This window comes from Camellia sinensis, chromosome 9, assembly GCF_055761805.1.
Source record: "Camellia sinensis isolate YWXY chromosome 9, ASM5576180v1, whole genome shotgun sequence".
Lineage (NCBI taxonomy): Eukaryota > Viridiplantae > Streptophyta > Magnoliopsida > Ericales > Theaceae > Camellia > Camellia sinensis.
The window spans coordinates 93,262,890-93,285,920 of NC_138969.1; the positions used below are offsets into that span (position 1 = coordinate 93,262,890).

At 36.0% G+C, this 23,031-nt stretch overlaps 2 protein-coding genes across 3 annotated transcripts; both read left to right on the plus strand.

The window, feature by feature from the left end:
- The first annotated feature begins 2,080 nt into the window (after positions 1-2,080).
- Positions 2,081-14,918, plus strand: CIPK23 (CBL-interacting protein kinase 23). Of its 2 annotated transcripts, XM_028230415.2 has the most exons (15): positions 2,081-2,968; positions 8,805-8,867; positions 8,956-9,027; positions 9,131-9,238; positions 9,372-9,452; positions 9,646-9,699; positions 9,790-9,915; positions 11,399-11,488; positions 11,690-11,809; positions 11,929-12,054; positions 12,398-12,514; positions 12,955-13,011; positions 13,107-13,181; positions 13,569-13,647; positions 14,323-14,918. In XM_028230415.2, exons 1-15 carry the CDS (start codon positions 2,783-2,785, stop codon positions 14,343-14,345), a joined length of 1,377 nt encoding a protein of 458 aa, XP_028086216.1. In that variant the 5' UTR covers positions 2,081-2,782; the 3' UTR covers positions 14,346-14,918. The 2 variants fall into 2 exon arrangements, with proteins under 2 accessions (XP_028086216.1, XP_028086215.1); XM_028230414.2 differs by lacking the exon at positions 13,569-13,647.
- A 9-nt stretch (positions 14,919-14,927) lies between these two features.
- LOC114287133 (Mitochondrial transcription termination factor family protein) lies at positions 14,928-16,627 on the plus strand. Its single transcript, XM_028230413.2, has one exon. The coding sequence runs from the start codon at positions 15,551-15,553 to the stop codon at positions 16,493-16,495; it is 945 nt and encodes a 314-aa protein (XP_028086214.2). The 5' UTR covers positions 14,928-15,550; the 3' UTR covers positions 16,496-16,627.
- The last annotated feature ends 6,404 nt before the right edge of the window (positions 16,628-23,031 follow it).

A 23,031-nucleotide genomic window follows, 5' to 3' on the forward strand; every position in this document is an offset into this window, starting at 1 on the left:
CCCCTCGAGGTTTGGTAAAAATATAGATTCTTCCTGAAATTTGAGAAATTACAAATTACCCCTGAGGGTCAAATTTTCATAACAAATTAGGGAAAATTAGGGGGAAATCTGTATGAAAATAAAAACCTCATGTGGCAATTTGTTATGAAAATATAAACCTCAGAGGGTGTGATGTAATTTCTCAAACCTCAGAGGGAATATGTATTTTCACCAAATCTCGAGAAGGGTGTTTGTAATTTACCCTAAATGTTTAAATGATATCAACGATATAAACAACCATTATCATTGATTTTGTAATTTAGATATTATTTTAAATATTATTTTTTGATTTCGTAATTTAGAAACCATTTCAAATGTTATAAACAACCATCATTTTAAATGTTTAGATGATATAAACGATATAAACAACCATTATCATTGATTTCGTAATTTAGAAATCATTTTAAATATTATTTTTTGATTTTGTAATTTAGAAATCATTTTAAATGTAATTTCTATATAAATATTTTATGGGTGTTCGGCTCAAAAATCCAATTTTAAATTTTATTTGGTGAGAGGTCCGCATGCTGAATTAACTTGTCTATAAGGACAAGTTTAAGTCAAATGACCAAAATACCCTCAATATATCAAAACCGATCCCTTCTTTCTCTCTTCCTCTCTCTTTAGATTGCCTTTATCGTCGACTCTAGTTCCATCGACCTTTACCCCGTTTCCATTACTGGCCAATACCGTTGTCGCCAGCCTCGTCTCCTCTTTCGCTGTCTGGTTCCAAGTCGGTGACTTCTGCTGCTTATCAGGACATTGATGACCCCATCATTGATACCTCCATCGTCCTCGAGTTCTCCATCACCATAATCATCCTTGACCACCCCATTGTCTCCGTCTCCGTATATATGTATTTATCTTTCCTGAAATCAGGGCTTTTTAATCAAGCATATATCAATAATTAAAACAAAAATCCCCAAATATTATTTTTTTTGTGGGTAGTTTACTAGGTAAATCCCAGGGTTATTGACTTGCTTATCATCGCTATCGATCTTCAACTTCAAATAGTGATTGATGAGTTCTTCGTCGGTAGGGCGAAATCGATACCCTACTAAAAAAGGCTTCTCTTCCAAAATTTTAGAAAGAGACATCGCTAGAGAGAGAGACACAAACATCTAAAGATCTATCTCTAGATTGTTTAAAATTTCTATTTTTTTTTTCTTTTGTAGTTGTTGGTTGTATCTACAGATCTCTCCAAATCTATTCAAACATATATTTTTTTTGTTTGTTTTGTTGCTGATGATGATGATGAAGAAACACATTGCAATAGATTTAAAAAAAAATCTACAGATAGGATAGATCAGTTCAAAATTTGACACAAATAGAAAAAAAATTTGAACAGATAGGAAAAAAATTGAACAAATAGAGAAAAATTTGAACAGATAGGAAAAAAATTAAACAAATAGAAAACAATTTGAACAGATAGAAAAAAATTTGAACAGATAGGGAAAAAATTTGAACAAATAGTCAAACAGATAAAAAAAAAGTCTAGGGGTAAAATTGAAAACAAAATATCTTACACTACTCTCACCAAACTATTTGACAAAGTATGGATTTCTCACAAACAAAAAATATCCATTGGCTTAGTGCCTTAGACACTCTCTAAGTCAGATTTATCACAAATTTTCTTATATTTTATTTGTTAATTATTTTCTTTATATACAAAAAAAAAAAAATTACAAAGGTGAAGGGGCATAGGTCTTCCGGTCTTTTCATAACTCCGTTTTTCTACTTTTTTTTATACATCTTTTAAAAAAAGTGAAAAAATATACATATTTAAATTCGGGGGACTTATGCATAAGTCACAATAAATGAATTTATTATCCAATAAATTTTGTGAGAATTAATTACATTTTTTATCAAATATTATTGAAAAAAATCACAAATTATTAATTTTTAATGATAATTTAAAAATTTTATGATAAAAAATATCACTAATTATAAATTTTAATAATAATTTATAAAAACTATAATAAAATAATTATTTTTAATGACTATTTTAATAACTTATTTTTAATTATTTTTAATAGTCAGTAGAACTTTCAAGTCAAACCATTCGATAGTTTATCCTTTTAAATCCTCCCAAACAAACAACCCTACTCCAACCCATCTTGGCAAATGAGAGCAGAGAGAGAGAGAGAGAGAGAGATAAACGACTTCTATTCGAATCGGAAGTTGGAACACACAGACCCCCAGCGCCGATCTAGGGTTCCTCGAGATCATTGTCCGAAACTAAAAAGAAAATTCTGATCCGATTCGACGCATCATCACAATTCGCAACCCAAACTATGTGAAAAAAAAAAAAAAAAAAAATCGAATTTTATTCTTCCCAACCTAATCAATGGAGAAGTTGTTGGCACCATCATCATCATCATCGATTGTGAGTGATGTTTGGAGCTTCTCTCTCATCATCAATCTCAGCATCTCATCATCGGTTTATCCGTATTAATTAATTAGTATTGATTTTGTTTTCAAGGGAGGTTTGTATTGTACATGTGTGTTGTGGTCCCACTATCAAAAAAAGAAGAAGAAAAAGAAGATGAATGTGGCTAAGTCTCAGGTCTGGCAACCTTGTAAGAAGAAGAGATCTTGATTTCGACTCATACACATACACATACACACACAATGGATGGTATTTGTATAGTATGAGATTTGTGAGATCTGGATTGAGATTCTGAATTGAGATTAGAGAGAAAAAGAGGCATACACACCCAGATAATTTTGGAGAGTGAGTGAAATGGCTTCGGGATCGAGTGGGAGTGGGAGTAGCAGGACGAGAGTGGGGAGGTACGAATTGGGTCGTACGCTCGGGGAAGGAACGTTCGCGAAGGTGAAATTTGCAAGGAATATAGAAACTGGAGAGAACGTGGCTATAAAGATTCTCGACAAAGAGAAGATTCTCAAGCATAAGATGATCGCTCAGGTACCCAATTTGATTCTCTTCTCTTCCAATCTCTTTTTTCATGACTGATTTGACTTCTTCTTCTTCTTTTTTTTTTTTTGGTTAAATTATATAAAAAGGGTATGATTGGCTTCTGATTTTTCTAGTAGTAATTGATTCTGTTTGAATACCAAAGTTGATACAATTTTATAAATTTATAATTGAAGAAAGTGAGTGAGTATACCAATTTTACAAATTTTAGTTGGGTATAGTCTTTTCCCTTTGAGAAAGGGAAGCAGCAGAATAATTAGATTCTGTTTGGATAGTTAGAAACTTGGAAAGCGAAAGATGATTTGAAGTTGTAATTGGTAAATATAGGCCTTATTATTATTTTTATTTTGAGATTATGGGTATCTCAATTCTATCCAGCAAATAATAGTACAAGTCATAACAGTATTTATTCTTTTCAGTAAAAGTACAAGTCATAGCTGGATTTATTCTTTTTACTTTTTACTGACAGGAAATATACCAGGTTCGGATGTCAAACGGAAAATCAGTTTTTTCTTTGGTCTTGATTAAGTTCCTGTAGTGTGCCAAGAAGCTTAAATAAAGCTTACCACTAATTATGATATGAAATTTGTGCACTTCTTGATAAAAAGTCTTATAAGGTGTTGAAAGTAAGTTGGACTTATATCGAATTTCTGGTTTGATAAATTGTTTAGATTGATCAGTCAAGAGAAACATGTAAATTTCCTGTTTCGACTACCAGTTTAGTTGTTTTTATCTTTTATGTGTAATAATCCTCTGTGAAGCATGGGTGCGGGTATGGGTACGGGTACGGATACGGATACACCGATATAGCAAAACTTAAAAAAACAAGATATGGGTACGACTAAGGTACTGTCATGACCCAAGTCCGTCCTTGTATTTTTAGCGTCATAATCAGCTAGTAATCCGAGATTATTAAAGGCCTTCAAACTAATTGGGACTAGCGGAAGCTTATAATAATAAGACAACAAATAATCCATCAAGCTGTGTATCTATATGCCCAAATTTAGATGTATATAAACGTTAATTTACTCACCGTACAATACATACATAATATAATGTATCAAAAACTTTCATCAACATATATACATATAACAAAAGCTAGGCAATAAGATCACAAACTATACAACGGTCTTCTCGACCTAGCCTCAACTTGGAGGCACTAAACAAAAACTCAGCAATGTTTCAACAGGTGGCTCAGCTAAAGGAACCTTTCTAGGCTTGATCTCCAGGACGCTCACCTATACATACATACATACATATATATATATATGTATATATACAAACAGTGAGCTAAAATTCAGTGAATAATATTAAAGTAAAGAGGTTAATGAACGAATTCTAAGTATATCATATCCATAAAACAGATCATATCACAATGATTCTGATATCTGAACATAATAATGGTACATTTAATAGAACCGAACGTATTGTCTTCCGACTAGAGTAATCAGTTCGAGATACCGATTAAACATATCACCACTTTGGCAAGTGGCTAATAAGATCTCGTAATCACATACATGTCATGGACCCGTATTAACATGTTGTCCCCCATGACTTGGGACCATTCATTGGATGTCATAGTAGATTCAAAATCAAATATTTGTTCACTTTAACAAAATAATATTTCGAAAAACATAACATATCAAATAGCATTTCAAATGTATTTCATATAAACATATCTTTACAGTAATGTTACTCATAATGGGCTTCCAAAACTGGTTGCTTGATCTTCGAGTCTTGACCTACAAACACAAACATTGATAGCACAATTATCTCAAAGCATAATCGATTCATTCATTCAGTTTATTCGTTACTCATTCATTCGGTTGTTTCTATTCGTTCTTTAATTTCTTTCGTATTCCTGATATGTACATGACTTTGAAATATACTTAGAAACCATGCAAATGGAGGCCCGAATCTCGAAAAAAGAAAACAAAACAAAACCAAAACTTTGCTCTGAAAACTGCACGTGCGGAGGTCTTGGCCGCACGTGCGGAACCTCCACCGCATGTGCCCCTGCGCGTGCAATTTTTGCAGAATGTTCAGTCTTCTGTGCTCTATTTTCTGCACGTGCGGCAACCCCTTCCGCACGTGCGGTTTTGGGCCAAAACCTGCCCGAAAATCTACTTCAGTGTTTAAGCTGAATTTTGCAACCAAAAACTTCAATTTTATGTAAATCAAAGCCCAACTCTCATCAAAAATATGTTGAACTAGACATTTTGAACTTCAAACAAAATCATCACTTCAAAACAAAACTCAAATTCTCATGTGAAAGATCAAACTCTTGAGTTTAAAGTGTAAAGTTATAAACCATGCATATTTAAGTTCCAATCTTATAATCCATGGGGTTTTCCCCTCAAATTTGAAGAACCATACAAGATTGCAAGTGTATAACAAGATTTCCATGAGTTAATTCCATGCTTGTGATGATATAAGCTCCATTCTTGCCATTTCTTTTTTATTTTGTTCTTTCATGTATACTATGTCATAACACTACCAATCAAGCTTGATTTCATCCTAATCCAACTCAAATTCTAATGGATTATGAGTGTGACGTCTCAATTTCATGAATTAGGGGAGAAATCTTACCTTTGCTAGTTGATTTGTTGAAGATTAAACCCTAATCTCCCTTGCTCTTCTTTTCCTTCTCTTAGTCTCTAGAACTCTCTCAATCTCTCTCTCTCTCTCTCTCTCCCCAGATTTTTTTTGTTTAAGGCTAAAGCTCAACTAGAGCTTATATAGGTATATATATAATATTAATTAAATCTAATTAATTCATTTTGAATCAAATTTTTACAAAACTTCTCAGTAAGTCCTAAAAATCATGCTGATCACCAATATTTCCTCAGTTTTGGTTTTTGGCGCCTCTATGGCCCCCAATTTCAGTTTAAAGTTATGATTTCAACAGGTCTTCCTACGAACAATAGATATAAATTCAAATTCTTATATCTTACATCATTAAACATGCAATTTCACAACAGACACAAAATCATTTAGCACATAACATTGCAATTAAATGAATACTTAAGGAAATGCATGTCCGGGTCGTAACAGGTACGTCAATAAATTTTTTATTTTTTGTAATTTATAGTTTGAGATTCAATTTACAAATCAAAGTTCAATACCAAAACTAAAAGGAGAAATTACAAAACCAAAAGAGAAATCATAATTCAACAATACCAATATCAAAACAAAGTCTATAAGCTATTTTAATGCTGTTAAATAGAAGAAATTACAAAATAAAGTTTCATTCCAAAGCAAGCTAAGTGAAATTTGAAAACTTAAAATTTCAGTTTTCACTTCCATCAATTTCATCATTGACTAATACATCTTTCATCTTTGATACATCAAATAAAGGATTGCAATTTCAAGTAAATCAGAACTCTCTAATAAATTAAACATATCTCCACTAGTGTCCCATAGCTTGGTGTACTCTTGATGTACCAATTCCGTACCCATGGAGTACCTAACTGTCAGAGAATGTATAAAAAGTACCCGGTATGTATTTCGAGTACCCAGTATGCATGCAACTCTATTGGTACGAGTATCAGTATTCGGTACTAGTACGACAACGTTTTCGAAGTACCCGTGCTTCATTGGTAATCCTTTTGGTGGTGTGTTGCATTATATTGGTAATGTAAGATTTCTGAATGTCTTTCTATATATTCAATTGTCTCATAATACAAAGAATACATCTGATTAAATAGTAAACCCAGCTTCAAGACTAAAGGAAACACTGCCATATATATACACCTAAAACACTGCCATATATATAAACCTAACCTCAAGGAAACACTACCATATATATACCTAAAACACTGCCATATATATATATATACAATTTCTGAGAAAAGGAAACACTGCCTAACCTAATATTCTCACACCCCTGCTTAAATTCAAGGTGTTGTAGCAGAAAACACTGAGAGTTTGCCAAGAAAAAACTAAAATCGAGCAGTGGTGTGAGTCTTGGTAAAAAAAATTAACAAGTTGCAGAGCCGAAGAGCCGAAGAGTCGAAGAGCCGAAAGGAAGTGAGATAGAACCGGACTGCAGATGCTGATAGATAAAGTGACAATCAATCTCAATGTGCTTTGTTCGCTCATGGAAGACAATATTATGGGCAATTTGAATAGCACTACGGCTATCACAATAGAGGGAGGTCGGAGAAGACTGAGTGACGCCTAAGGTAGAGAGAAGACAATGAAGCTAGACAACTTTAGTAGTAGCATGAGCCATAGTACGGTATTCAGTTTCGGTAGTAGAACGAGCATCAATAGTTTGTTTCTTGTTTTTTCAAGAAATTAAGGAATCGCCAAGAAATATATAAAAACTAGAAGTGGACTTACGATCTGTAACATCACCAACCCAATCAACATCAACATCAGCGTCAATATTATCATTAAATGCCAAGGAAGAAGTAGAGGACAACAACAATCCTTGGAAGATAGTGAAGAATCCGAACCAAAGTAGCCTAATGTGCAGAACGAGGAGTAGAAACGAACTGACTAACCACATGAATATCATAGGCAAGATCAAGACGAATAACCGTCAGATAGACTAAGCAACCCACAAGCTCTCGATATAAAGTAGGATCAGGCAGAGGAACACCATTAGTAGTATAAAGTTTCACATTAAGCTCAATGAGATTATCAGCAATCTTTGTATCAGTAAGACCAGCACGGTGAATAACTTCATTAGCATATTTGGCTTGAGACAGAAAGTAACCCTTGGGAGAAGAAGTCACCTCAATACCAAGAAAGTACCGCAATAGGCCCAAATCCTTCATTTTGAAGGTACGGAAGAGATGTTACTTGACCTCAGAGATAGTAGAAGAATCAGAGCCAGTAATAATCATATTATCCACATACAGTAATAAGGCAACAAACCCAGCGAAGGTGTGGAAGAGAAACAAAGCAGAGTCTTAGGCAGAAGGATGAAACCCAAGCTCCGTAACAGCAGTCTAAAAGCGATTATGCCAAGCATAAGGAGATTGCTTCAGACTACATAGAGCACGCCGAAGACGACAAACCTATCCAAAGGAGTGGTGAAGGTCAGGGGGAGGACGCATATAAACCTCCTCAGCGAGATGACCATTAAGAAAATTATTCTTACCATTCATCTGATAAAGAGGCCAATGACGAACAACAACGACAGATATCAAAGTATGGACAGTAGTCATATTGGCAACATGGGCAAATGTTTCCTCATAATCAATACTATACTCCTGTGAGAAATCTTTTGCTACTAGGCTAGTTTTGTAGCGCTCGAGAAAACCATCAAAATGAGTCTTGACTTTATAGACCAATTTGCAACCAACTAGGTTCTTGCCAGCAGGCAAAGGAATTAGCTCTCAAGTAGTAGGTTCTTGCCAGCAGGCAAAGGAATTAGCTCTCAAGTAGTAGTTTTCTGCGAGGTAGACAACTCATCCTGCATAGCTCTGACATCATGTAAAATTTCTGAATGCCTTTCTGTATATTCAATTGTCTCATAATACAAAGAATACATCTGATTATATAGTAAACATAACCCCAAGACTAAAGGAAACACTACCCTATATATACACCTAAAACACTGTCATATATATAAACCTAACCTAAAGGAAACACTACCATATATATATACACCTAAAACACCGCCATATATATACACCTATACAATCTTTCAGAAAAAGAAACACCGCCTAACCTAATATTCTCACAATATACATGCATCCATTGTAAAAGCACTCATTTGACAATAGTTATTTTTGTTTTGAATTGAATTCTAAGTTGTGATTTACCTCTTAAACTTATGGTAACATTGTATTTATTATATGTTTCTTCTATGCAGATTAAACGTGAAATTTCAACCATGAAACTAATCAGACACCCAAATGTGATTCGTATGTATGAGGTTAGAATGTGCTTAGATGAGCATGGCTTCTGGGGACTTGTATATCATGAATTGTTATATCTTGACTGACTGAAGAACTCTATTGTAGGTTATGGCTAGCAAGACCAAAATATACATTGTTTTGGAATTAGTGACTGGGGGTGAACTCTTTGATAAAATAGTAAGACAGTTACTGCTTCAGTTTTTTCGCTGTTGTGTCAATGACATTCTTGTTCTATCCAATGAGCAACGATGTTGAATTTTGTGCTATTTATTGGATCTAGGCTAGTAAAGGGAGATTGAAAGAAGATGAAGCAAGGAAGTATTTTCAGCAGCTCATAAATGCTGTGGATTACTGCCACAGCAGAGGCGTTTTTCATAGAGACCTGAAGGTGAGAAAATCACTGATTTTCAGTATTTAGTTATTAATTTTCATCAACCATGAGTTTCGTCAACATAGCCTCAGAGATGGTGAACAAATCAGATGTATATTTTTGAACCTCAAAACTGTTTTATAATTAACAGCCGGAGAATCTGTTGCTAGATGCAAATGAAGTTCTTAAAGTTTCAGATTTTGGATTAAGTGCTCTACCTCAGCAAGTTAGAGTAAGTATGACCATTTTCTATCTTATGTGAGAATTATCCAATAATAACTCCAGAGATCATTCTGTTTTGCCTGTAGTGTAGGCCCTCTAAGTACTGAATTACATAACCCTGATGATAATGTAGCAATCATTCGACAATTTTACTTATCTCATTACACATTTCAAACCTGAGCTTCTGAACGCTTTTCTTTCAGGAAGATGGGCTACTACACACAACCTGTGGAACGCCAAATTATGTTGCTCCTGAGGTACATTTTCTGCTTTTGCTGCAATTTATTTATGTACTCTTTTCTAACCTACAGGTTTTTTCTCCTTACATAGATTCTTCACTTTTATAGGTGATCAACAATAAAGGCTATGATGGAGCTAAGGCTGATCTGTGGTCTTGCGGTGTAATCCTTTTTGTCCTTATGGCAGGCTATCTTCCTTTTGAAGAGTCCAACCTTATGGCATTATACAAAAAGGTTTTCTTTTTTCCCTTGGTTATTTTGTTGCAATCCCATTAACAGTTTTTCTTTTCTTTTCTTTTCTTTCTTTTTTTCATGTTTTTGTTATTTACCAAAACTTCTTACTTTCATCTACGTGATGTTTCTTTGAGTGCAGTTAAATTTATAGTTTGGAATATTTTAGGACTCGGAGGTCGTTTGGGAAGTTGATGTTTTAGCCAAAAAGACCCTAAAAAAGCCAAAAATCTATATAGAAAAAGTCAAAAGATTCCTCCTCTTCTTTGTACTTTTTTGCACGTTTTTTCGCAAAAAGTCAAAAAGTTATTCCCAAACACTTTCTATACTTTCACCTCATATTTTAGCCTAAAAGCCACTTCCCAAACAAACCCTCAGTTGAAACATCCTGGTCAACTTTCGTTTATCACTGCCAGTTCCATTCATATCGTCAGCTAATCTTAACTCTGAGAAATAATTTGAAAATGCATTGGCCAGTTGGACATCATTTTACATGAATGGACATAGCCTGGCAAAAAAAGCTAAGTTAATTAGAGAACTAAATTACGTGTTGTGTATCAATGCCTGGGTGTCTATAACCAACACTTAAGCATTGTTTGGGAATGGACTATTTTAATAACTTTTTGGTTTTTTGGTTACAATATGAGGTAAAAAAATTAGTATGTTTGTAATGACTTTTTGGTTTTTTACGAAAAGATGTGCAAAAAGTAAATAGAAATTGGAATCTTTGATTTTTTGGTATAGGTTGTTAGCTTTTGAATTTTTTTAGAGACTTTTTGACTAAAACAGTGAGTTGCCAAATGAGGTCTTATTTTTAGGGCAAGTTTGGGAAGTTTAGATCATAACCAAAAAGCTAAAAAGTCACTAAAAAAGCAAAAAAGCCAAAGAACTATATAAAAAAGTCAAAGATTCTCTCTTCTCTACTTTTTGCAAGTTTTTCATAAAAAATCAAAAAAACATATCAAACGTGCTAATTTTTTTCACCTCATCTTTTAGCCAAAAAGTCGGAATATTACTAAAATAGCCTATTCTCAAAACAATCCTTATACTTGTATGGAACGCAAGTAACAATTTTAAAGGAAGGGACCTGTATACAATGATGAAATTGATGGATATCTTTTCTTAAGTTGCTATAAATTATTCGGTATAGTGACCTAACTGGATACTTAACTTGAATTGCTCTAAATATGTTTGGTCTGGGAAGCTACATATTTATTTTGCTTGAATTTAAATCCAAATAGTTGTGTTTCTTGGAGCTTAGAAGTTAGGTTTCTTCAGTTACATTCAGAGAGCTGCAATGACAAAAGAGCAATAACAGTTATTTAGGCCCGAGGTGTATTTATCATGTTTTGCATCCCTAACAAACACTGTAATGGAAGAACCAAAACCAAAACCAAACCAAACCAATCCTTATGCTATCTTATGTGGTTTACTTTTTTTTTATAAGGTTTAAATGCAAGTATATGAGGACTTTCCATGATTGCAGATATTCAAGGCTGAGTTCACATGTCCTCCATGGTTTTCCTCAAGTGCAAAGAAACTAGTAAAAAGAATCCTGGATCCTAATCCCATGACAGTACGGACACTTTTCTCTTCTTGTTTTGGTTAAAATGCAGTAATATATATCTATAAATATATATTAATTTATTATACTCAAATGTGCATTCATCTCATTAAAAATGTGAGTATCCGATGTCCCCATTTGAGTTTAGAAGCCTGTATTTCTCACATCATTTATAACCCATGATTTGCAAATGTTATTTCATTGTATAAACAGCGCATTACCATTGCCGAGGTCATTGAGAATGAGTGGTTTAAGAAGGGATATAAGCCTTCTGTTTTCGAAAACGAGGATGTTAGTCTCGACGATGTGGATGCTATTTTCAATGAATCAGGGGTAACTATATCTTGTTTATAATTTCAGTCAAAAAACATTTGATCATCTACCCTTTCGGTTAGTATTGAGGAATAGGGCATTGGGGTGACTTTAATTGTGATTTTCGTTTTGATGTGCAGGACACTCAAAACCTTGTCGTGGAAAGGCGGGAAGAACGACCTGCGAATCCTGTCTCCATGAACGCTTTTGAGCTTATATCTAAATCTCAGGGTCTCAACCTCAGTTCTCTGTTTGAAAAGCAAATGGTATGTAAGAGGCTTATAGCTTTTTGATTGTTATGTTTTGGTAGCCGAGCTATCAGATGTAGAGATCTTTAGAATCTGAACATTCCATGCATTTTTGTCAGTTAAGTCAGAGTTCCTATGTCATATCATGAATGAACCAGTTGATATTTAGTTCTTTAACTTGTTTGATGATGTATGTTGCCAAGCCAACCGCATTTGATGGGGTTTAAGGCTTGGTTTGGTTTGGTATGATGTATGTTGCCAATAGTTAATAGTTGAAAGACTAATTACCCCGAGCTTGTTCATTAGCATAAGCTTGCTCATATTCTTGAATCTTAGGGCTGACATCTGCTCTGATGACCAGGGGCTTGTTAAGCGGGAAACAAGATTTACATCGAAATGTCCTGCCAATGAGATTATCTCCAAAATTGAGGAAGCTGCTGCGCCTTTGGGTTTTGATGTGAAGAAAAACAATTACAAGGTACAGTGAGCATTCTGTTTCCTTGTCTCTCTCTGTCCACAATTATTATGCCTGCATGTTATTTCTAGAGCAATTTAAAAGTCGATTACTTTATTTAGCTCCTGAATCAGCAAGATAATTTTCTGGATTAATTTGAATAAATCCAAGGAAAATGTGTACTTGGTTACTGTATTTGCTTGGTCTGTTTAGCTAGCTTGCAATTACATTGGATCTGCGGGTAATGGAATCTTGCTGTTAGAAGTGGACTTTGGTAATAGATACTTGTGTGTCAAGTTTGCTTGCTGACTGATGGTGATGGTGATGGTGATGGTGATGGTGATGGTGATGTTGATGTATTTTGGTTGTAATGAGACAAGACTAAATTATGAACTCCCAACACTTTTGATCAAGTTTTAACTGTTCTCCCACTTCTAAAAATGCCTGTTTGTTATCAATCTCAGCTGAAGCTCCAAGGGGAGAAAACTGGGCGCAAGGGTCATTTGTCTGTTGCAACAGAGGTATGTTCTTTCAGGGGTCCCCTGTTGACTGAAAAATCACTAGACTATCATGTGAAGCAGTGTCTAAAACTGGGTCTGAAAATAATGTCCTACAGATTTATGAGGTGGCTCCCTCACTTTGCATGGTTGAGCTTCGCAAGGCTAGAGGGGACACCTTAGAATTTCATAAGGTATGGTTCTGAAATCTCATTGCAATGGTTACACATGTACACTTGGTTTTAATGCTTATGCAATTGTTTATTTATTGGTTTTATGCACCCTACTATTCATGCTAATGGCACCTAATGAAGCTCTGCCTAAAATTTCTTGGATTTTACAATTAGCAAAAGCAAGTGATTTTCTATTGGACGGTGGCAGATCCTTGTCATCCACCTGTTTTGCTTCCAGAAATTTTAACTGTAGGCTCTGTGGCTTGTCCTTATTGGAAGTTCTACCAAATTGCTACATTTTTGTGCACAATTGTCCCATGTTATGGAATCCCCTTCGTGCACATTTGTTGCTTTTGTATCCTGTTAACTATAATTTATAAGCTCAACACTGCACTCTCTTTATTACAGTTCTACAAGAACCTCGCCACTGGTTTGAAAGATATTGTCTGGAAATCAGGAGATGAAACAAAAGAGGAAGCAAATGATGGTCGGTATACAGTAGTAATAGCAATTACCATATTTCAATTGAATATTGTGTAATTGTTTTTGAATCGGTAATGGTAATGCCACAACTTTGTTTGTTGGTTCCAATGCTAAAAATGAGTGTAGGGAGTAAAAGAAAAGAATGTGAGAGTGAACATGGAACCAACAAATGTGTTTGTGGAATTAGCACTGCGCTTTTTTGAGCAATGTGATAATCAATTTGGTGACTTTCTTGGCAACAAATTTGCACTTAAGACAGTGAAATGGACAAACCGAAATTCCTGTACAAACTATTAGTTTTGTCAGATGATTGGATGATTTAACTTTTTCCTGGACTGAGAGCTTACTTGGGTGGTTTCCCTGCATTCAATTACTTTGTTTGCTGCATGTGTCAATATATGTGATACGCAGGAGAGATGCTTATGATATCATCCCCCCCAAAAATTTCTCTGTTTTTGGTTTTTGGAAGAAAAACCATGTCAACATGACTTGAGAGCATGCATGACCTTTATATAAAGTTTGACTTAAATCGATGGGAACTTTTTATTATTATTATTATTATTATTATAAAGAATGGGGAATTACCAGCAAACTGGCAATACTTTGCTACCTTTTATATAATTACTTGGGAAGTAGTAGTTTTTGGGTCATGACCTATTGTTCTGGTTTCTGTTTACAGGTGTTCGCATTGTGTCCTCTTGATCATCAGCTTCCTTTGAAACTATTTATAGGTGGCATTTCACAGAATTTCAATCACTGCGCATTTGAATTGGTGCTCTTAGGCTTGCTGTATTGTATTTTGTTTGTTTGTATGGTATTGGGTATTAGTTTTGTGTTGCTCAAGCAATATGCTTTCCTTGTTAAATGGAATGGTCAATTATGAAATACGTTGGCATTACTTGGATTTTGAGTGGACAATATCTTAGCACCATTTCTTTACAGATATCGATCTAGTTGAATTTTCAGTTTATTTTTAGGGTTATGTGGATGTTAACAGCAGAAGGGGAAACAAAATGGAGAAGTGCCTTGCACAGTTGAATGCGCGAGGTTTGTGATTATCTATTGGAGTGGACGATGACATTTTGGGGAAACATTTTGGCGTTGGTGTCGCTAAACAAATGTAGCTGTGCGCTTATTTTGGAATCTTGATCTTCCGTTGGTGTAATCATTTGATCAAGTGTGAGGTGAATTGTCCTTACTGTTACAAATTACATTTGGTTTGGAAATTGTGGTTTTGTCTGGATTTTGTATATATGAAGTGGTTTGTAGAGGAAACTCTGTTTTTTTTTGTTTTGTTTTGTTTTGTTTTGGTTGTTGTGTGTTTTTTTTTTTTTTTTTTTTTTTTTTTTTTTTAATTTTATGTTTTAAATATGTAAAAATAATTTTAAAATTTTGAAATTCTTAAAAAAAAAGGTGGCTTTTAGAAAAATGTTTTTAGAAATAATTCATTTAACATTTTTTTTTTGAAGAATGAATGAAGGGAAAGAGCAACGTCAATTCACAATTGGAAGCCGACAATAAGGCCAAGTTTGACAATACCAAAATAATTTATCTTTTTATTTTTTATTTTTTTTTCATCACATCATCTCTTTATTTTTCTGCATATTTTTTCGTAAAAGGACAAAAAGTACACTTATTTAGGTCATTTCAAACAACCCCTAAATGTAATCTATTGATTCAATTTTTTATTTTATTTAATTATATATATATATATTATTTAAATGGATTGACCAAGAGCCCTTCAAGCCAATCTATGGAATCCTGACTTGGCCAATCAAGATAAAGTATCTGCCACCTGTCAAGACAATGCTAATTGCTAGAAAACAGATAAAAGTGAAGAATAGGATCAGGTTCTCAAAGCCAAAAGGAGTCCCCTCTCTCTCTCTCTCTCTCTCTCTTTCTCAACCATGCCTGCACTAGCAGTAGTAGGAGCAGCAGCAGCGGCCAATTGTTCATTGTGCTTCTCTTCTCGGAACCCATCAGCCCAACCACCACCCTCAAATTCCCAACCAACAAACACAGTAGACTTATTAGCAGCAAAACCCACCAAAAGCATTCTTGAGAAACACCCACTCTATCTACAAACTCATTCAAACCTCTCCCTCCAATTCAAAGAGAAGATCCTATTCCTAGAGATCATGGGTGTTGATTCAGGTAAAGCACTCTCCCTTAACCCTTCTCTCCACACTACCTCCTTGCATTCCATTCACTCCATCATTTTCTTCCTCCAAACCAAAGGCATCCACCAAAAGGACTTGCCTAGGATTTTTGGCATGTGCCCTCAAGTCCTCACCTCCAACATTAAAACCCACCTCAACCCAGTTTTCAATTTCCTCTCTCATGACCTTAGAGTCCCAGACCACAATTTTAGAAGGGTCATCAACAAGTGTCCAAGATTGCTGGCTTGTAGTGTGAGGAACCAGCTCAAACCAGCTTTGTTTTATCTACAGAGACTTGGGTTCAAGGACTTGGAGGCTTTGGCACATCAAGACTCTGTGTTGTTGGTGTCTAGTGTGGAGAAGACATTGATTCCAAAGCTGGAATACTTGGTGAGCTTGGGGCTGTCAAGGGATGAAGCAGTGGGGATGGTTTTGAGGTGCCCAGGGTTGTTTACTTTCAGTGTGGAGAACAATTTCAAGCCAAAGTATGAGTATTATGAGAAGGAGATGGAGGGTAGGTTAGAGGAGTTGAAGGAATTTCCACAGTACTTTGCTTTTAGTTTGGAGAAGAGAATAAAGCCTAGACACATGGAGCTTGTGCAGAGTGGGCTGAAAGTTCCTTTGCCACAAATGCTTAAGACTACTGATGATGAGTTCAGGGAATTGATCACAACAAGGCATGCTGCTGGTTGACTATTAATGTTGGATCTAGTTCTCTTTCTCTCTCATTTTTTTTTTTTTTGGTTATTTGCTTCTATTCCAGGGTGTAATTGTAAATTTAAACAATCCATATTATGTTGTAAAGATGCATTACTCTAGTTTAAACTCTTGTGTAATACTACGTATCGTGAAAAAAATGTAATGAAAACGATCATAAAAAAAATTTTACCGTTAAATTACACATAAAAAAACACCACATACTAATCAAAGGGTGAAAAATCTTTATGAAACATTTTATGATATTTTTTTGATGATACCTAGTATTATTCTTTTAGTTTTTGTTAACAATTGGAAAGATGAGATTTGGAAAAAAGAAAGCTGCCATGTCACAATAATAAAGGCTCAGTCAAAACAAACAAACAAAAAAAAAAAGTTAGTCAGTCACAACGCTTTGGTCTCAGAAATTAGTGATTATTTTTGTTTTAATGTTTGCATTATGTGAATAATTTTGAAATTTGCTTGTCTCATATTGCATAGCAATTCCGTTATGGTCTCCGCTTTAGTGTGATGATTATCAACTAGTTTTGGTAATCCAGAAACTTCAAAATTAATCAACTTTTAGAAACAATTCTTGAATGTTATATTAAGTAGGAATTCATTCCAGGATAAGGGTTGGGATACAATCAACACCAATGGATCACTTTGGGTAACAATCAACATCACATTTCGTAAAACTATAACCACTTACGTGTGTTTAATTAGGGGATTTAGAGAGAGATTTACACTATGTTTGGGAACGTAAGAGAGAAAATAAAAGAAATGATTTCTTAAGTTATAAAAGAAAAGAAATGAAATGAAATGAAATGATTATGATTTCTCTCATTTTTGTTTGGATAAGAAATAAATAAAAGAGAAGAGATGGTTGTGATTTCTCTCATTCTTGTTTAGTTAAATTTCATTAATACTGTGTTTGGTTGGGGGATTTGGGAAGGGATTTGGAAAGGGAAATGGAAAAAGTAGGTGAAATGTGAATAAATCATACCTATATTTCACATAGTTTTACACACCTTTTCCCTTTCCCTTTCCAAATCCCTCCCCAAATCCCCCAACCAAACACAGCATAAGAGAAAAGAAAAGAAATTATTTTATGTTATATTACCAAAATAACTATTTTATATTTTCAATCATTTCATTTCTTTTATTTTTATAGGGACAAAATTGGTATTATGAAAATAGAGATTTCTTTTCTCTCCCAATCTCTCCACTTTTGGGAAGATTGAAAATGAGGCTTATAAGAGAAATGAGTTTCTCTCTATTTCTCTCAATTTCTTCATATTTCTCTCCACTTAGGTTATCCAAACAAGTAAGATAAATATATATCTCTCCATTTCTTTTATTTTCTCTCCAAATCACTCAATCCAAACATAGCGTTAGAAAGGAAAAAGAAAAAAATGTGTAAAACTAAGTGAAATATAGATATATTTTATTCACATTTCATCTTTTTTTTTTTTCATTTTCAAATCTCTAACCAAACACAGTATTAAGAAACTAAATGACATTTGGCTTAAGCTAGAGACTATGTAGCATAGGAAACCTGAAATTGAGATGTCTGCAACATTTGTAACCTACCTGTTCTTGTGACATTTACTGAAATATATATATTATTTATCATAATTTCTATCCAAAAAAATATATATATATATCGATATGATTCTATTGGCTACATATTTTGTACACGCCAGTGACAATTCGACGTGTGGCAAGGTAAGGGCAATATGGGGAAACCTGTCAAGTCTCCGATCCTGATCATACACGTGGCAGTTAAAATTGGTTGTTATAAGATCTGAGTAACAGTGGATCAACAAAGAGATGCAAAGTGACGTGGCTTCAACGGTTATTCACATTCAAATTCAAATATAGGAAGGGAGCCTAACTGCAAGTGAAAGCGTAGTGGAACTATTCATAAGGCAGCATGATCAGCGATTATAGAGGAGCAGTTCGACTGTTTAAAGTGCAGTTCGATAGTTATCTTTGGGGAGTATAAATAGCAGGAAGGACATCAGAAAAGGAAGGGGCTCAAATCTAAAGAAAACCAGTCTTACTTTACATATTCCAGTTTTATTTCCTGTTCTTTACATTTCTGTACTTTAAATTCCTGCATTGCACTTCATTTGTAGGAGTAGTTTTCGAGTATATTGTCGCTGTAAATCTCGAGGCTGAGATCATTGTAATTTTTTCATACTAATGAAATGCTTCAATTTATTTAATTGTTCTTATATTTAAATTCTCCTAAATCAAGCTACCAATAAGCCATCAGTAAAAGTCCTCTTTATTGAGGCTGAAAGAAGTATAAGACAATCGTCTGAGTAATTGGTTGGCAATTACAATTCTGTAAGGACTGATTGATCCTTGCTGGCACGCTCATAATTACAAGAATAACCTTCGAAAGCCAAAAAGCCAACATATATTTTTGGCACGCCCGGTGGGACAATATTTAAAATGGCTAGACGTAAGAGACAAAGAGAAAATAAACGTTTGGAAGAAGGCGTGGAAGGAGAGGTGGAGATACCTAATCCAGAGGATAATGTAATAACAAATCCTGTGGAGACTCCTATCTTATCGGAACCCATGGTCGAACAGACCAGTACTTCAGAGCAAATACCATTTGTTCGTAATATTGGACGAGACCAAGGAATTGGACCATCCAATGTCCCATCTACTCAGCCAGTAAATCCGTGGGGTGGCTTAGTAGATGCCATGGGACAGCAATTAATAAACACAATGGAAAAGTGGGCAGCATCCTCTTTGGATCGAATGAATAACCACCAACCAACAAATGTAAGACACATGGAGGAAGTAAATGTCCCTCAGCAAAGATTGGCTAGAGATAAACAGCCTATGCAAGTTAATGGACATTCTAATGGTCAAACCAGTAATCAGATTCATGAAAGATTACCACCTCAGTCTTGGTACGAACCCATTTCGAGGCCTGTAGCAGGCCAGAATGCCTCAATGATCAACAGTGAAGCCATGCAAATTGGTGGATCTGGCCCAGTATAAGAAAATGGCATAAGAATGGTTCCAAACCCCACATTCGAAGCCATACCTGGCACTAGGGGGTACAATAATCCCTTATTCGAATTTATACACGGGGGATTGGAAGGTTTTCCTACAAATGGAAGGGATACAATACCTGTTCCAGCACCTTTCGTGGGTCCCTTCGCAGGACAGGCTTAAAGAGGTTACCTACACCCCTAACAGCAACCTGTACCACAGGGACAGCCAGTCCCAAATGTACCACCCTATGGACCAAGAGGACCACAAGCACAAGTTTGTCCACCAAATCCTGTGTTTGTTCCCCCAATAGTGGTTCAGCAGGCACAAAATATGGTCCCTAGAGACCAAATTACTGATATAGTTAGAGAGCTGTGTGGACCAATGGCTCGGGGGGTCCAAACTCCTGTGTACAGAAAACCATACCCAGAATGGATCGACAGGATACATGAATATCCAAGAGGTTTCAGGGTACCAGATTTTGTCCTCTTTCATGGAAACGGAAACCAATCAACAGTAGAGCATATTGCTAGGTTTGCTGCTCGATGTGGTGAATTTACCAATCATGACTATATGAAGTTGAGACTATTCCCAAATTCTCTAACTGGGGGAGCATTTGTATGGTACATTAACCTTCCACCTGGCTCCATCCAGACTTGGCAGTAAATGAAAGAGGCATTTCATGCCCAATTCTTCCAACCAGAGCTAGAAGTTTCCATGGCAGACTTGGCAAGATTGAGTCAAAGGCCTGAAGAGAAGGCTACTCAGTTTATTTCCAGATTTAAGAGGGCTCGAAATAAATGTAGAGTAATCTTGCCAGAACCAGAATTCGTAAGATTGGCCCAAAATGGCTTAGAGTTCAGGCTTCGAAAGAAGTTTGATTCAACAGAGTTCAGGGATTTAGTGGAACTGACTTACAAAGTATCTAGATATGAAGCATTACTAGAAGAGGAACAAGATCGAAATAATGCATCATATAGGACATACTACAAAGATCCTAATTATGAGATTGATGCAGCAGAGATTGTGGGAAAAGAGCCTATGATCTGTGAAGCATTAATTCATAAAGATACGACAATTAACCAGTAGTTTAAAAAGAAAGATCTCCACAGGAAGTATTCTTTCGATTTAACTAAGGCAGATGACATTTTTGATCATTTACTTGCGGCCAACTTTCTTAAGTTACCAAAAGGGGTTAAAATTCCATCTCTTGATGAACTTAAAGGAAAAGTATATTGTAAATGGCATAATTCTTGGTCTCACTCGACTAAAAACTGTGTTGTTTTTCGAGACAGGATCCAAGAACAAATTCGGAAAGGGAGTTTGAAATTCCCAGCCAAAGCTGAAAAAGCCATGGGGATCGACAGCAATCTATTTCCAGAAATTGGAGAGGTGGCAGCCAATGTCATTATGTCAGACTTTCAGAACCAGTCTTTGAAAGAATTGGAAGAAGTCAATGTACAGATGCATGTGGCCAACTAGACAGCAATAAAAAAAGACACTAGAAATCTACCAGCTATTGGACGAGATTTCTCACATCAGAGGGAAGACTCTGATGAAGAAGCACTGGATGATGACTCCTTAGAGGCAGCCATAATGCAAAGGATGTGTCCCAGGTGCAGACTGAGTTATAAGTGGTTGAAAGGCCTTCTAGTTGATGGGAAACAATATTACAGGGATGTGCAGAGGCATTCCAAACCAACCAATGCTTATAACAAAAGGCCGTATCCGGCTAATGTTAGGCGGCAACCATTAGTGATTGAGCCTGCAGTTGATAGAATGCATGCTAAAGGCAAGAGGCCCTTATATGAGACCAAGTCACCTAACTATTACAGAATGAAGAGTAGTCATTCTGAAAGAAGATTGGAGAAGAGTTCAGGTTTTAGGATCAAAGCCAGAAATTGGCCCCCTGGACTAGCTTCACGGAGGACAGAAAATGATCACCATCATCGAAAGCCTGAATCAGGCTCAAAGCTTGGAGACAGGGCCAAATAATTGCCTTCACAGCCAGCCTCGAAGGTGACCTCGAAGGAAGAAAAGGGCAGTTCAACGTCTGGGTCAGTAAGTTCGTGGGTACCTGGGGTCCCAGATTGGTTTGTGATGCAAAACAAACCTAGGGAAATGCCTACCCAAAGGAATGTTGGAAATCAAGGTAGGATGGTTAAGCCTCCTTTGGTGGCCCCCAACAACTGGGTATTGCTGAAACACCCAAGAACGAAGGAACCAGATATGGTCCCCGTTATTTCCAGATCACAAATGAGGAAAATTCAGCGTCGGTACACCCAATACCAGCAAGACCTGAAAGAAAGTGGAGAGAGTTCTTCATTGATCCAGACTGGAGAAAAGAAGAATCGAAAGTCAGACCATACTCCAAAGCCAGTTCTACAAAACGAGGTGGGTTGCAGCAGAGAACAGTTGGCCAAGGTTCATTCTGAACTAAAAGTCAGAGAGAAGGATAGCCTAGCAGGGTTGGAGAAAGCTCTGATGGAGAGTGGTAGCGAGACAGAAGAAGAAATTGGCATGAGCCAAAAGAAAGAAATGGTGGAAGAAGAAATGTTCGAAGCTTTCATGGCCAAGCAAACATTTTTGGTTGGAAAACCAGCCGAGGAAAATCATTCGAAAGAACCTGTTAGCAATGAAATACCAGAATACAGCATGCAGGATGTTTCTGAGGCAATTGACCAAGGTGGCCAAGAGGGGAAACAGGTACAGCCAGCCATCCAGTTTGGCTCGTTTTCCCCAGTATCAGTAAACATGGTACACATACTACCGCAGGAATTCCAAGCTGGAGATGAGAACTAAGAGGGGCAAGAAATTGATCCAATTCCAATCTTTAGTGAAGATTCACAAGCGAGTATGGTACAAGATAATTTCGGAATGGTTACCTCAATGGAAGCTGAGTATGAGAGTGAAGAAGTGGTAAGTATTAACCTCTCGTATCCATTTGAATATCCCTCGAATTCTATGATGCAGTATGTTAAGCCTTTGTACATTAAGGCCTTCTTCGGTGGAATACAGTTAAACCGAGTCTTAGTGGATAATGGGGCAGCGGTGAACTTACTACCGAAATCCTCCTTGAAGAAACTAGGAAAAAAGAATCTCAGGTTGATCCCAACCAGTACAACCATTGCTGGTTTTGCTGGAGACAAATAGATGGCCTAGGGAATTCTACCCATCAACCTGAGTGTGGGAACCAAGGACTGCATGACGGCATTTTTCGTCATCGACAGCAATGCGAAGTACAATGCTTTACTTGGTAGAGATTGGATCCACACTAATAAATGTGTGTCTTTCTCTTTGCATCAGAAAATGATAATAGCTCTAGGCAATGGGGAGACGGAGGAAATTAATGTAGATCCTCAACCTTTCATAGCCTGTGCAGATTTCGCAGAAGCCAAGTTGTATATTGATGGCGTGGCACCGCTCAGTATACTGATGAAATCCGATGGCTCAGCCGAATTACCGGCTGATGAGGAAGTAGCACACCTGAAGCACTTAGTCCAGGAGAGTGCTGG

Coding starts and splice junctions, on each gene's coding strand:
- CIPK23 (XM_028230414.2), top strand. CDS start 2,783: ATGGCTTCGGGATCGAGTGGGAGTGGGAGTAGCAGGACGAGAGTGGGG. Junction 9,028..9,130: donor GTGAACTCTTTGATAAAATA/GTAAGACAGTTA, acceptor TATTGGATCTAG/GCTAGTAAAGGGAGATTGAA. Junction 12,515..12,954: donor TGAAGAAAAACAATTACAAG/GTACAGTGAGCA, acceptor TATCAATCTCAG/CTGAAGCTCCAAGGGGAGAA.
- LOC114287133 (XM_028230413.2), top strand. CDS start 15,551: ATGCCTGCACTAGCAGTAGTAGGAGCAGCAGCAGCGGCCAATTGTTCA.